The 15,084-nt window shown below is 39.6% G+C and overlaps 1 protein-coding gene across 8 annotated transcripts in view; it reads right to left on the bottom strand.

Moving 5' to 3' along the window:
• lpp (LIM domain containing preferred translocation partner in lipoma) overlaps positions 1 to 15,084 on the bottom strand; it is a 238,827-nt gene that overhangs the window by 26,395 nt on the left and 197,348 nt on the right. For all 8 annotated transcript variants that reach the window (XM_053227591.1, XM_053227583.1, XM_053227577.1 and 5 more), the window contains one exon: positions 9,070 to 9,169. In XM_053227591.1, coding sequence (XP_053083566.1) covers positions 9,070 to 9,169 — 100 coding nt within the window. The remainder of the gene's footprint in view (positions 1 to 9,069; positions 9,170 to 15,084) is intronic.

Below are 15,084 nucleotides of genomic sequence, written 5' to 3'. Positions count from 1 at the left end.
ACTGAGGGAAGCTACAGGCAAACCTCTGCCTGGGAAATTTACTAGTCATAGGTTACTCAGCAGTTCCCTGTGAGTGTGCATCTGGGTGTGTGTGTGTGTGTGTGTGTGTGTGTGTGTTATTTAGCAGGTCTGTGCCCCATGGCTGTGAGTGACATTTCTCAGTTACTCAGTCTCAGTGGAGGATTAAGAGTGCATGTCTCCAGCTGTCTCCAAAAATGATGATAATAATGAGTCTGGAACATTTGACTCCATTTCAGCTGCAAAATATGTACAAAGCTTCACCTGGTGTGTCAGATCTTCTGAATAACAGGTCTAATATGTGATATCAATGCTTAACGTGGCGTGTCTTTTTATAATAGTGATTTAGTATTATATAGATTTAATACAATACAGTACCAATTGTTACACCTAGTTGCAATCGGTTCAAATCAAGTTATTACACTGGCACCAAATTGACTCCCTGATTGCTTTAAGCTCGACCCCCACCCACTGCTCAAGAAACGCAGGGCAATTCTTCATATTAAATCTTCAAACAGCTCTTTTATAAAAAGGACGAGTGGGGGAAGAGAAGTTCATTTACACTTTACACAGACGCTTTTCTTTTTTTCGCTGTCCCTCAGAAGCCTCAACTCTCTCTCGCTCTCTCTCCATCAAGACGAAAAGAAGGAATAAAGAGCAAAGAATGAGGGAAAGACGAAAGAGGTGGCGCATGTCACATGTGAGCCAGAGGAGCGTTATTGTGCTTAGGCAGCCTAATTGGATAAAAGCGGAAGATTAAAGCATTCTTGACTCTGTGCCATAAATAATTGATTTATAATGTGTTGGCAGTGGCAGGGCCGTGCTTCTGTTTGGCAACAGTGGATGCTTTGAGTGACAAGCAGTATCAGATGCCTCACACTCCTCCACTGAACTGCTCTTTGCTTTTTCACACTGTCATACACAGAGCTTAAAAGCCAGACTGAATACATATACACAAACACACGCTGAGAGATGCAGGGGCCATTTCTAATCATACAACTCCAGAAATCAAACATCACTCATGTAAAGATAAGCAACTTTCCTTTCTTGGTGGAGGGCCAAAACTTTTGCTTGTGCACTTTTTAAAGAACAATGCAGTCTGCATTCACAGGATTTGAAAACAAAGCCTGAAACGAGAGTACACGTGTAAACAAATACACCGATACACCAAGCACGCAACATATTCTCGGCGTGTAAGCAGCTTACTCTTTCAGAACGGAATGTTTTGCGGTATAAACAATGGCGCGTTACCAAAATAGTGGCACTAAGGCGAGAGAACACGGTGCGTCTCACAGATGCGGTTCATCTTGGTTTTTAGGAACAACAACGATAAAAAACTTCAGAGTACACAACAACAAAAAAAAGAGACAATTCAAAGACATCTGTCACCATGGCAAAGTCCGCTGCTGAGAATTTACTGCTAAATTTATTACAGAGCAATTTTTCCTTATGATACACACACACACACACACACACACACACACACAAACACACACAAACACACACACACACACACACACACACACACACACACACAGGAGACATTTATTTGTTGTGACAGACTGTGAGAGAAGACAAAAAAAAAGAGAAAAGAAATTCATGTTGAATTCTTGGTGCTTAATTGTGGTCACAGATGAATATTCTGGATCACTGAGTGGTTAATAGTAGATACACACTGTCTCAGCGCATTAGGAGTAAAGAGGCCAGATGTTACATTGCTAACAGCGTTCATTTAAGATTTCCTTATTCATCTTATTCCTTCTTTCATGGTCTTTGCACTCCGGCCTTTTTTTTTTTTTTTTTTTGTAGTTGGCCAAGGTCACATGCAGCAGTGGATGATGGAGCAAATGACTGTGATTAATGCATTTCAGTCTTTCAGTGCCCCTTTACCCAAAATTCCACTGTAATATCAATTTCAGGGCAACAAATAATGTGGTGGCGCAGTGAGGTGTGTGTGGGTGTGTGTGATCTCTTTATAGAGACAAACCTAATGATAGGAATTTCTATATTTTGAAGTATTTGACTGGTCTCAGTATAAACAAAGAATTACGGATATGTTCATCAGTGTGTGCGTTGGGGAGGGGAAATACAGACTGAGAGATAAATAATAAGAGGAATATAAAGAGAAAGGCAGAAAGTGAGAGACATGGAGAGTGAAAGAGAGATAGAAAGAAGGATATTGAACTATAAGGATAGAGACTTTGAGATACAGAGAGAGAGAAACAGAGACAGAAAGAAAGACAGAGAAAGAGACATGTAATAGTGCAACCGAGTGTGTATAAATACGTAATTTTCACATCTATACAGATATGTGTATGTGTGAGGCAGTGTGTATAAAAGGTGTAATCATGTATTTAAATTGTTTTTGTTAATGTTTTGACAGACAGTGGTTAACTGCAATTCATGAGATTCATGAGAGAGATCTATAGGATATGTATGTGTGTGTGTGTGTGTGTGTGTGTGTGTGTGTGAGTGAGAGAGAGTGTGAGAGAGAGAGCGAGAAAGAGAGAGAGCGAGAAAGAGAGAGAAACGTACTGCTATGACATTCTTTTCAGGACTAAAAAGCAGTCTAGTTTGTTTGTACAGAAGAGACAAACGATTATAACAGCGAAAAAACTACACGTGGTCATTTAACACAACCATGAGGGAAATTGTGTGTCTTCTATTCCTGCACAACTCACAGCCAATAAAGTGATTCTGATTTTGATTCACTTAAATTAAAGGTTTAATAAAACCTGAAATGCCACTATTTTTGTTAACAGGTCACCCTTAAAAGAGACAGCTAATATAAAGTATACTATAAATAAACAATATTGATAAATAAGATGCTGCCTGTACAGAGTATTTTTTGTATACTTGATAATTATAACTTAATAATGATGTTCATAGTGTTTAAATTGCCAACTGCAAGATGAAACAACAAGCACAGTTTTTTTTTTTTTAAGAAATGACAGAAACCTAAACTCTGTTCTTGGCAGATAAATCAGTCAGATCTCGCCTCTTGACACACAGCTTCGGAGTAATAATTCTCTCGGCAACAGTTTGTAGTGTCGACTAAACAAAGGTGTCCAATGGGAACCCGAAACAACACCAGTGCAGCAACAATAAATCATGTTTGTAGCCCTAAGAGGAGACTCGCAGACCTCAGTCCTGGACTGAATTACAATGTCCGGGAGGATTCTTTATTGAAAAATCACATTTAACCTCCGTCTTGGATTGATCTATACCCAGAAAACTAGCACAATGCGCTGTATATTTAGACAAAAATTGGTTTTAAGTGCAGAAGCCTTTAGAATCCTCGATACTAACTCATTTTAACCACTTATTGTTCATCACCTATGCAACTTAATAAAGAAAAGATGGAGTGGGCAAGTATACTCAGGTCATACCCTACATACATAAGCTGCTGCAAATCCTTGGGTAATACCAGATATACACTGGTAAGAAAAGCACTGTATTAGAATGTACGTGATTGGCCTTGCATTACCTCCATACATGGCAATTAGAGGTCATTATTCAGCAGGATCAACCCAGAGCTTTACAGGTCCATGGTGAGCAGCTGGGCATGACTAGCATTACATAGGCACAGTTCAAAATATTAATCTTGAATTAATTGTTAAAATGTGACCGTTATTGTGAAGCAGTAGCCAATAGATTTCAGGGGTTGCAATGACTTTGATCATGTATTCAAGTTTTTTAGACCTTTTCTGACAGGCCATGAGAGTGGAGCAGAATGCATGATTGGGATATGAGAAGAAAGGGACGTTAAACGAAGAAGAAAACAATTTCACACAGACTAAATGCTCGTGCATGTTTTTATGGTAATAAAAATGTCTGATCCATTTCATAGCACCTTCAAATCAATTACATTTTATTTGTATAGCACTTTCAACATAAGATAGTGTCACAAAGAAGCTTTACAGAATTCTAGACGCAGATTTAGATCCATAAAGAGCAAGTTAACTCCCAGAGACTGCATGATGAAGAAACCTTGAGAGGAACCAGATTCAAAAGGGAACCCATCCTCTTCTACATACTGGGATTAATGTTTTCTCTAAATCATTACACCTCCACTACTGTATTAATTTTACTAAGGATGTACAGTATGAGCATATTGTGAATATGGGTCCTGGGATGAACTCAGGACTGTTTTTATGATTGTTGCAGCAGTTCTTAGGTACAAGTCTACAGATTATCCACTGAAGCAAGAGTGAACTTGGGCATAAACGTTTTTGGGAAGTGCAAATCTTTACGGTATCCATGTGAGACCATCCACAACAGCAGAAAGTGAGTCACAAGTGCAGAAATCTCCAAGCAGAAGTAGAGGATCAGGATGAATTAGGCAGATCCTTAGAGCAAGAGGATCTTTAACAAGTAAAGACAAAATATGAAACGAAACTTATCAGACTCCACTAAGAGTCAAATTGTATTCAGCCTATCAAAATATCTGAAAATTAAGGATAATGCTCCAACCCTCCTAATGGTAATCTTGAACACGGCTCAGATTTCCTTTACAGAACCACAGATGTGTGTACAGGGACACATGGACCAGGGCTAAACCTCTGCTAACCCATTTTAACAATTTGGCCGCACGCTCTGGGTCTTGACCCAGTACAGATTCTGTGCTGAAACGAAACCCCTTCCAACATTCGTCATCAACATTTCATGATAGTGTCTTATAAATTATGAGAGCACCTCTAGCTGACATTAGGCAGAGAACAAGGTGGAGATTCCCAGCTCCCGCTCACAGTGCTCACAGACAAAAGCACAGACTGTCTCCAGACGTCCTGAAGAGTTACGCTTGTCCGTCGATTGTGCATCTTTCAGGGGCTGTCAAAATGTCCTCTGACATCTTTTGAGTCATAAAAAACTTATGAATTGGAGAAATTGGAAAATGTAGCTCACATTCAGAACAGCAGAGAAAACTCTTGGCAATTTATCTTGTGATAACTTGCTCAAAGACAATCAGAGATCCAATGAATCAAGAGTTATTACAAAATAATATCGAGTTGGAAATATTAATTAGTCAGAAACCGGAGAAAGATTTAATGGTGAGTTCTTTTATTTATGAATGGTACAGTGCACCTGAAGAAGTGCATTATTCATCTCTTTGTCCTGCTTTAGCTCTTTAGAAACACTGTGACTGCACTTGCATGCCCTGTGCTGAACTTTACGAGTCTCGGCTCAAATCTTTTAACTGTCACAACAGGTCACTGCAACTTTTATTTTTCATTTGATACATAACCAATGTACAAACCATGTATAATTCTAGTTTGTTCTCATTCGTTCTTACAGCCTTGCCCTCTGATAATATTCATAAGCACTGCAATCTTCCCTCGTACAATCACTGAACTGAACCATTCCTGCCTCGGGAGACTCTGACGCTTCTGCTCAAGCTGTACAAGCTACTACAGTTTTATTTTTTCATTTGAACAGAACCTCATCAAAGCCACTAACAGCACCAATAAAAGTTGGTTAGAGGAGGACAAAGACCGAATCTATCTGAGAAAGAGCATGGCCTCAGCTCTGATTCATCTGCTTAATTATTAGCCTTGAGGATACCTTTCAACTCTCGTCCCCCTTCCACCCACATGCCCTTAAAAAAGCTTTGAACATGTAAACTGATGCTCTGGAGTTTTCTTTGCTCAGTCCTAGCTGAGCAGTTGAGGGTCTTAGGAACGAGAGATCATTGCCACCATTGTGAATGTGAATGAAGCGGATATTTCTTTTATTTAATTTATTATATAACTTTATTTCAATGTGACTAATGACCAACGGGAGAGAGTCTTTCCTGCTCTTCAAGCCCCAATATGTCAAACTGGGGCTTCGAAAATTCAAAATTCAAAGGCCAGTATCCACTGCCTCTCCACTGGCTGGCTTGCTAAATACATTTTGCTTGCTGTGTTTGCATGAGGTGAATCATTTCATCATCGGTGTGTGAAATCAACGCTAAAGCTTTGGGGTTGACTCTTAGTTTTCAGTGAGTGGAATTAGGGAATTGACTCTTTTTCGGGATCAACTCCCAGGATGACATGGGAGATTGCGAGTTTGAATCCCGATGATTCCACAACTATCCATGGCCAGGAGCCAAGAGAGCAAAACTTGCCATGCTCTCTGGATGGGAGGGATGGTGTACTTTCTCACCTGTCAATCACAGCAACACTAGCCAATTTCCTCATTTCCTCCAAGTGTGTTATCCCACCCTGTGACACAGCATAAGTAGCAGTTTGAAAAGATGCGATTGGCTGGCTTCACATGTCTCAGAGGAAGCATGTGTTAACCTTCACCCTACCCGGTTATTAGCTGTCATACAATAGCTGGTGGGTGGGAATTGGCAGGTGACCAAGTTGGAGGGAAAAGGGGAAAAACAACCTTTAGTAACCCTATTGGGTTAAAAAAATATAGTCTCACTATTTACAAACTAATTTATTCAAATAGCTATTTATGTCATGAAGTGAAGTGATGTAGTGCAGGCCATAACACAGACATAACATAGAATTTTTTGATTATGAAATTTGTTGCCAACTATTTTTATTATAGAATTTTATGGATTTTATCAATTAGTTGATGCAACCCTTCTGTCTCTCAAACGAAATGTGTTTTTTTTTAGTTTTTATATTAGAATATAGCAAAATCATACTGCAATATATTTCATTCTACAATGCTATCTCACTGAGAGATCTGAGAGGCTTATACACATTCCTAGGGTTTAGGCGTGACTCAGGTTTGGTCCTCACATTTACTGCTTCTGCTAGACCTTCTGACAGGTACAACCATGTTTGAAAAAAGGTCTGTTCTCAAGCACAAGGTCAGTAATAACAGTAGAGGTAAGTGAGTGTTACTTAAGGACTCAGAACACTGATTCAGTCATTCGCGTCATTGAAATTGTCTCAGCAGTCATTCAAGGTGACTGGACATGTGGTTTCATCTTGAAAATGTTTTCGCCATTTCGCAATCAACTGTGGGGTTTCACCAGTTCTTCAAATGTCTTCAGAAAAGGACAAAGACGAATACTAAAACATCTTTGAGATTCTCATACAAGTTCCCTTGTCCTGACTTACTAGACTTACTAGATGCAGCACTGTGTCATTATCAGTCGAGTCCATGTCCTGTATCTCTAGTTAAAGAAATCTTCATCAATAAAAATAAATAGAAAATGAATAAAGAGTAAGAAAGAGGGAGCAAAAGAGAATTTGGCTAAGAGCCAGCGGATTAAGAGATCCTTTATGGCCCAGAGCTCTTGCCTGGGTTTAACCATTCGCCTAAAGCAGTCATGTCTTAAACCTTTCCTTTCTTTTATCTTTCCAGCTGCAATCCCACTGAAGTGTTTCCGCTCTTCTTTATTTTCTGTGACCGCACCAGGAGAGTGATGCTCAGTCATTCGTTTAAGGCCATGCTTTCCTCTGTGACCTGGCTTTGGCCCATTTACAGTCTGGTTAGAATGCTTTTTCAGCCTCTGGCCAAAAAGAGTATGTTTGCAAACAGTGACAATGTGTGTGTGGTCATGGCTGGTTCACTGTTGCCACACATTCACCGGGGGGCATACAGTACTGACACGTCACAGTGAAAGGAGGTCACAGCTGCCTAATCTCTCTCTCTCTCTCTCTCTCTCTCTCTCTCTCTCTCTCACACACACACACATTTTCACCCTCCTGTCCTGGTTCTTCTATGTTGCAAATACAAACCATTTACATATTCTTTACATAAACCATCCTATACATGAGGCTACATAAAATTCACATAGTAAAACTCGACCCTATATTTATATTGAAATATTTGTGCTGTGTTTACCGATTTTGGTGCTAATTTGTTGCTTGGTGATGTATTTTCATTATTCCTTTTAGAAGTTAGCATTTGTCTGCCATGCTGATGTTGCAATGTTACACTGGCACTTAATCTCAAACACAAGGGATAACAGTCAGGTTTCACTGTTAGCTCCTAAAATCAAAAGAGCAACAGCTTCCTTTTTCACTCACCATTTTCCATCAAAAGCTTTCAAATGATCTGTTTGAGCAATATACAGATGAGGAGGTGACAGAGCCCAAAGGACTAAATCGCTGCATCGTTCTGTTCAGGTGGACATGAAGTAAGGGCTGAATCCCACTGGTGTTACTATCAGCAGGTAGCCGAATGGCATTGTGGGTAATGTAAGAAGACCAAAGTGAAAATAGACCAACATGTCGATGAAAGAAGTTAAAACTAAAAAAGTTTTCATTACAAAATAAATCTTTAATGTCGCTGAACATCACATTTTAATTACAAAAAATTACTGTTTATGATACGTATAAAGTGTATCATACCAGATGAGAAAATAGGGGCTCTAAAATGGGGGTTAGAGAGCCAAGAAGGTATCATGTATGCACTTAAAGACCAGCAACATTATCAACAACAGTGGCAAGAGATTATTCTAAATGGTCCCTATCTGCTGAGCGCATAATACCACTGATGGTTTAAAAAAAAAAAAAAAAAAAGGAAAAAAGCGCCGTGCCTCTCTTTCGTCATTTAATGGAAAACACTATAATGGAAGCTCAAATTGCAAGGCGAGCAAAAGTGATTACGCCGACACATGCACTTCACCGCATTTGTCAGGGTTAAGTTCACTTCTGCAAAGTGACAAATGCACCTGTTTCTCAAATGGAAAAGAAGAAGCCTCTTCCCATCTCTCCATGCAAATGAGCCTGGCCAGAGTCTGAGACAAGCCACATCCTTATTTCAGATACCTAACAATAATTCAATAAATACCTACTCACCCACACGCACATGCATAGATTCACACACACAAAAGAAGAGAGGAAGAAGGCAAGAAAGGTGTTTTTCTACATAAGATGATATTTATAGGAATGAAAGGTAAAAAGTGCAGAAATCATAAATGAAGTGTCAGCAGATTTGTGCCATACAGTGGCACATAGAGTGCAATGGATTCCCATACGTGTAAGCAGAAGTGATTATGACCAACTTTTACCATCATACACACACCCATGTGTTATTTTAAGGATGTCCCCAAGCGTAGTGTGTAAGATGAAGGAAGTGTGAAGTGTAAGGCTCACTGACCGAAGTATTCCTCTGATGGTGGGTGGTTCATGTCGTATAGCATCTTCTTGGTCAGTCTGTCCAACTCTTCCTCAGGGTGAGCAGCGGACTGACCTGGAGCCTAAACCACAGAGGAAACATGTTACACAAGTAGTATGCAAAGTCTCTCTTACACTTACACACACACACACACAGGTCTAAAAGCCTGCCCTCTACAATCTATGTTCTGTTTGTGCACTTTTTTCAAAATTATTGTCATCATGTGTTGTTATCTCTTAATGACTGAAACCTTGTACTGGTTCAATTCACATAGATCATAAATGTCTCAGCTGTCAAGCACAATTTTCCTACTTATATTAGTGAAGATTGATCAAATATAAAGTGTGTCATGTTTTAAATGTGACATTTTGAGCCAGCATGCTAAGAATTTCTCTTTTTAAGCATTTATTTCTTTTCCATTACTTATAATAACCAATACATTTAATGATACAAACAAATTTGTCATTCTCTAAGGGTTAGTCTAAAGTCACAGGGGCCGAGAAAATGCACACACATACACTGTTTGTCAAGTTATTTCCATGTGAAGGGAGTGACCATTAGCTGGAACCGTGTGTGGACCCACAGGCGACGACACACAGGCAAATACATGCACATCTATGCTTACTAGTCCCTATACACACATGATTCATGAAGCCAGTCATCTGGCAGTATTATGCTGATCTTTGGACAGAATATCACAAAAGGAGACAAATGAAGATTTGGAGATATGAAAAAAAAAAAACAATTATATATTTTTCTTTCATTCTTTCTGATGATCACATCTCTACCCTTTCCCATTACTCCATTTATGGCCTTGGACATTTTAATTGTTATGCTGTTGTCTCACTTTCTCCCTTGATGGCAAATTTGTCCCCTGCTGCTCTTTATGTGGGTTTGTAGACGAGAATGTTAGTCATGCATCAGACACACTCAGTTAAAGAGCAGGTAAATGCTCCAAACTTTGCTGCAGTAAACCGTGCCAGTATCACTGCCTGTCTGACAGTCTTGGATTCTATGTTAAATGATCCCCTATCCCTAGTGCTTATAACAGAATGGGGGAAAAATAGCTGATAAACGTCTACTTTTCAAATTCTATCCCAAACAAAAAAACATGAATAAAAAGTACAGAATTAAATGTAATCGTTCTTTCCCCTGAAATGCATTGCTCAGTGAAGGTGTATGAGGGTGAGTACTGTATACGGCTTACACAAATAACACATGGAACACCATCACCCTGGAACAGAAGCTGGAACGCTCCCTTTGGTAAACACATGAATCTCCTTACACACTTTCTCTCTGATTTTCCTCTCGCTCACTTGATCCAGGCAGAGCTGCAGAGAGATTGGTCTATTTCCCCATATAGACACTCTCTTGTTCGCATGGATTGGACAAATGCCTTTTTCCAAATACACGCTGATACATTAAGTTCCAGTTCCCTAATATTTGGCAGTTTCACTTCATACTGCAGCTCAACACCAACCTGACCGACTCCATGTACACCCATCAGCCATAATATTAAAACCACCTGACTAATATTGTGTAGGTCCCACTTTGTGCCACCAAAACAGCCCTGACCCGTCGAGGCATGGATTCCACTAGATCCCTGAAGGTGTGCTGTGGTATCTGGCACCAAGATGTTAGCAGCAGATCCTTTAAGTACTGTAAGTTGTGAGGTGGGGCCTCCGTGGATCAGACTTGTTTGTCCAGCACATCCTACAGATGCTCGATCGGATTGAGATCTGGGGAATTTGGAGGCCGAATCAACACCCTGAACTCTTTGTAATTTTACTCAAACCATTCCTGAACAATTTTTACAGTGTGGCAGGGCGCATTATCCTGCTGAAAGAGGCCACTGCCGTTAGGGAATACCGTTGCCATGAAGGGGTGTACCTGGTCTGCAACAATGTTTAGGCAGGTGGTACGTGTCGAAGTAACATCTATATGAATGCCAGGACCCAAGATTTCCCAGCAGAACATTGCCGAGAGCATCACACTGCCTCTGCCGACTTGCGTTCTTCCCATAGTGCATCCTGATGCCATCTCTTCCCCAGGTAAGCGATGCACAAGCACCCAGCCATCAACATGATGTAAAAGAAAACGCGGACATCAGACCAGAGCACATTAACTTTTTCAGCAATTTGTGCTACAGTAGCTCTTCTGTGGGATCAGACCAGATAGGCTAGCGTTCGCTCCCCACGCGCATCAGTGAGCCTTGGGCGCTCATGACCCTGTCACAGGTTCACCGGTTGTCTTTCCTTGAACCACTTTTGTTAGGTACTAACCACTGCATCCCGGGAACACCCCACAAGACCTGCTGCTTTGGAGATGCTCTGACCCAGTCGTCTAGCCATCACAATTTGGCCCTTGTCAAAGTTGCTCAGATCCTTACGCTTGCCCATTTTTCCTGCTTCCAACACATCAGCTTTGAGATCTCACTATTCACTTGCTGCATAATATATCCCACTCCTTGCCCGGTGCCACTGTAACCACATAATCAATGTTATTCACTTCACCTGTCAGTGGTTTTACTGTTATGACTGATTGGTGAAAATATGGTGTGTTTAAATTAAGCTAAAACGTCTTCAGACCAATTGGTGATACACCTCCTGGTAAGCATGTTATAATTATAGTGTTTTATACTGAATCACATTCATTTTGTGGTAGGGTACTATACTGCGCTTACACTGTGTTTATTCAAATAGATGTAACCCATCATTTTTTATTTGCAAAACACATTAAATGCCAAATTCTCACTTTATATCTTTACGAATATAATTGCTTACGGGTCACTACATATTTGTACTAATTATGGCTGCTCACATTAAAACTTGTTTGTTTAGGGAGTTAAATGATAGGTTTCTGCACAAAGCACTGTATTCACAGTTGACCTAAGACACACACAGTTGACCTAAGACACACACAGTTGACCTAACTACAGACTTAAGAGCAATTAGGAAGTTACAGTAGAGTTACACACATGGGGTGGAGTTTGCAAAAAAACAAATGTGTGTGTTAGTTATGTACGATTCAGATCTTGCCAGTTTTTCTTGTGGGATATTGGCTCCAGTGGTGAGCAGGATTAAGTCCAGTGCCACATTGACATTTTGATGTTAGCACTGAAATTAATGTTATTAAATACACTAAAAATATTATGGAACAGTATTTGAGACCATTATTAAATAGATAAATACAGAAATTAATTAATAGTATTGGCTCTTTAAGGACCATGAATTTTATTTCCATAAAGAGAACATAGTAGGAAACAGCTTCCTAATCTGAGACATTGCTTATCCTGAGGACGGAATTTAATATAGATAAATTTACGAATTAAATTGTGAGCTGTAAGTGAGCTGTAAGCAGATGAGTGCTCAGTCAGCTTACCCATTAAACTGTTGGCACATTTTCTTTACAGGAGAGCACATCGAATTAACCAAAACATTGGCATTATTTTATTACAACAACTCAAAACAGCAAATTAAAAGCACAATAAAATAGCCTACATCCTGCGCCTGCGCCTACAATTTCATGACCTTGATCTCTTGGCTTCATTAAGCTGTGCACACAATTAACAGTTAGTGCATGATATAAAACAGTAAAATGCAAAAAATAATAGGATGTGCTAGATCAAGTGCTATTTTATAATGATGAAGGAAATCATGATGTTAAACCAAATTCGCAGTGATTAATGGGATAATTACTACCAGGACTACTCATGCAGCAATATATTGGCAATATTCCAATATTCTTTTTAGGTGTTCATTTCATTTTCTGGTATAAAGGCATATGCTTGTTTTTAAAGGTGGTAGTCGAAATTCTACTGAAAAACCCCATCTCTGATGCTTCTGTTTAAGAAAAATAAATCAGCCTCAGAGGTCTGAACTACTTACTGTATGGGCCGTCCAGAAAAACAACCTTACTACCCGCATAATCCAACTCTGAATACGGCCCAAAAGTCTGTCATGCCACATATCCCATCAGAACCTTTAGACAACTTTGATTTTTTTTGTTTGAGAGCAGGCCTGAACATAACTAAACAAATAAGGAATGTTGTAGAGCAACTCATGAGAGGCAATCCCATCCAGAGAAAACTGCAAACAGATTAATATGGGCTAAATGATGCTGTTTAGAACTAGATCAGTATTGCTTGTGGTAGTATAAGTTTCCTTGAAAGTAAAACAGTCACTTGTAAAGTTTTATAATAAAAGTAACACTGTCCTCCCATTTCAAGACCCATGTCAGTGCCTATAAATTTAAATGACAGTTTGTCAGATGTTCCACAAACTGTCAATATGTGGATTCATTTTGTTAGATATGAGATTGATCATCTCATATCTAACATGTCGTTGGCAAAATTGAGAGGTTTGATGGAAGGGTCTCCAGAGATGCAGTCACACTTATTGTTTCCTGTATATTAGTATGTCAGTGATCAACTGACTGTATGGCTGACTGATTAGTTGTCTACCAGATTGCCTGAATGACTGGTTCAGTTGGTGAGTAGTTAGCTGGTTTATTATTTGATTGATGGCTGGTTGTTGGTTCGGCTGACGGGACAGTTGACCAACTATAAGGCCAGTTGACTGGTTGGCATAATCTCTCCACCCAGGTGACAAAGCACATGTTATTGGCCAGATAATCCAAGGTTAATTGGCTGATGGAATTACTGGTTAACAGTGCGAGCACCAGAGTAGCTGTGCAGTACCACTAAGCTAATGTGCAGCACCATGGCTATAAGGCTACAAGCCAAACTGGACACGCAGCTCAAAGAGAGCCCCTCAAACTCACCACTCCTGCTCTGTAGTAGCTCTCTGTCAGTCCCAGTGAAATAAAGTGCTACTCACGAGCTCTCACCTCCTGACCCATTATGGGAGCTCTGTAATCAGGATCGCCCCATAATGCAATTTACAAGACCCTAATCTATCAATCAATCTTTCTGCTTCTCTGTCTCCTATCAATGTACTCATTTCAGACTACACTCCTACAAACACATTTGCTTCTTTTGCTATCAACTCTATGACTGCGTACTGTGTTCTTATTCTATGTATTAGTTAGGAAAATGGCAAGAACACTCAATACTTTATCTTTTAATCACTTAGGACTATGCGCTTATAAGAATCTGACATTCATACAATTTAAGTATTTCAGTTACATACAACTTGAATGTAACTTCTTTTCTCTTTCAGTGCAACTTCATTCTAATAAACAGCAAATGGAGTTAAAAGTTTACAAAACTGGAGAGAGAGCAAGAGAGAGAGAGAGAGAGAGAGAGAGAGAGAGAGAGAGAGAGAGAGAAGCACTGGCACGCATAAAATTATGCCTTACATCTAATTAAAATAGTAATAATAGAAACAGGAATGGGTGCGGTGCCCCCCTTTTGTGCCATTGGAGTGCATCCACATGAGATTAAAGACATTTGTTGCTGTTGCTAAGATGGCATGATAAATGGATGATTATAACAGCTTATGGGAGTCAAGCACTGTTACCAAAATAATGGCGGAAAGTGAGAGGATGGGACTTTCTCCCAGACAGAACAGAGATAGGAGAATCATGAGCTCATACATTTGTGTGAGAGACATCATGAATGAGTTTTGAGAAAATAGGCCAGGTGTACATAACAAAAAAAAAAAAAGCCTAAATGTTTCCCATTTGATGTGGTTTATTTTGAGGTTTAGTTATTTCTCAGGACTCAGGACCTCCTTTCCCACAATCTCTCTACACACAATAAAACCACAGGTTTCATAGCTCAGCTTTTCTTACACACTTCTCCAAAGAGCTCCCCACATCCTATAGCTCCTGATATCTAGGCGATTAGGGAAGTCTTACAAAGAAGAGACTGAACTGTGTAACGTGTCATAGAGTTGTATGGGATGCAATTGTGTTTATTTATTTTTTTTGTTTTGGTGTGTGTGTGTGTGTGAAATATAAAATAGGCACAGTATTTCACAAAACATTCATATGATTTCAGATCGAGAAAAAAGAAAAGGAGGGTAGAAAATATAC

This window comes from Pangasianodon hypophthalmus, chromosome 2, assembly GCF_027358585.1.
Source record: "Pangasianodon hypophthalmus isolate fPanHyp1 chromosome 2, fPanHyp1.pri, whole genome shotgun sequence".
Lineage (NCBI taxonomy): Eukaryota > Metazoa > Chordata > Actinopteri > Siluriformes > Pangasiidae > Pangasianodon > Pangasianodon hypophthalmus.
Note: the sequence above shows the minus strand (reverse complement) of the source record. Positions and strands in the feature narration are given on the sequence as shown.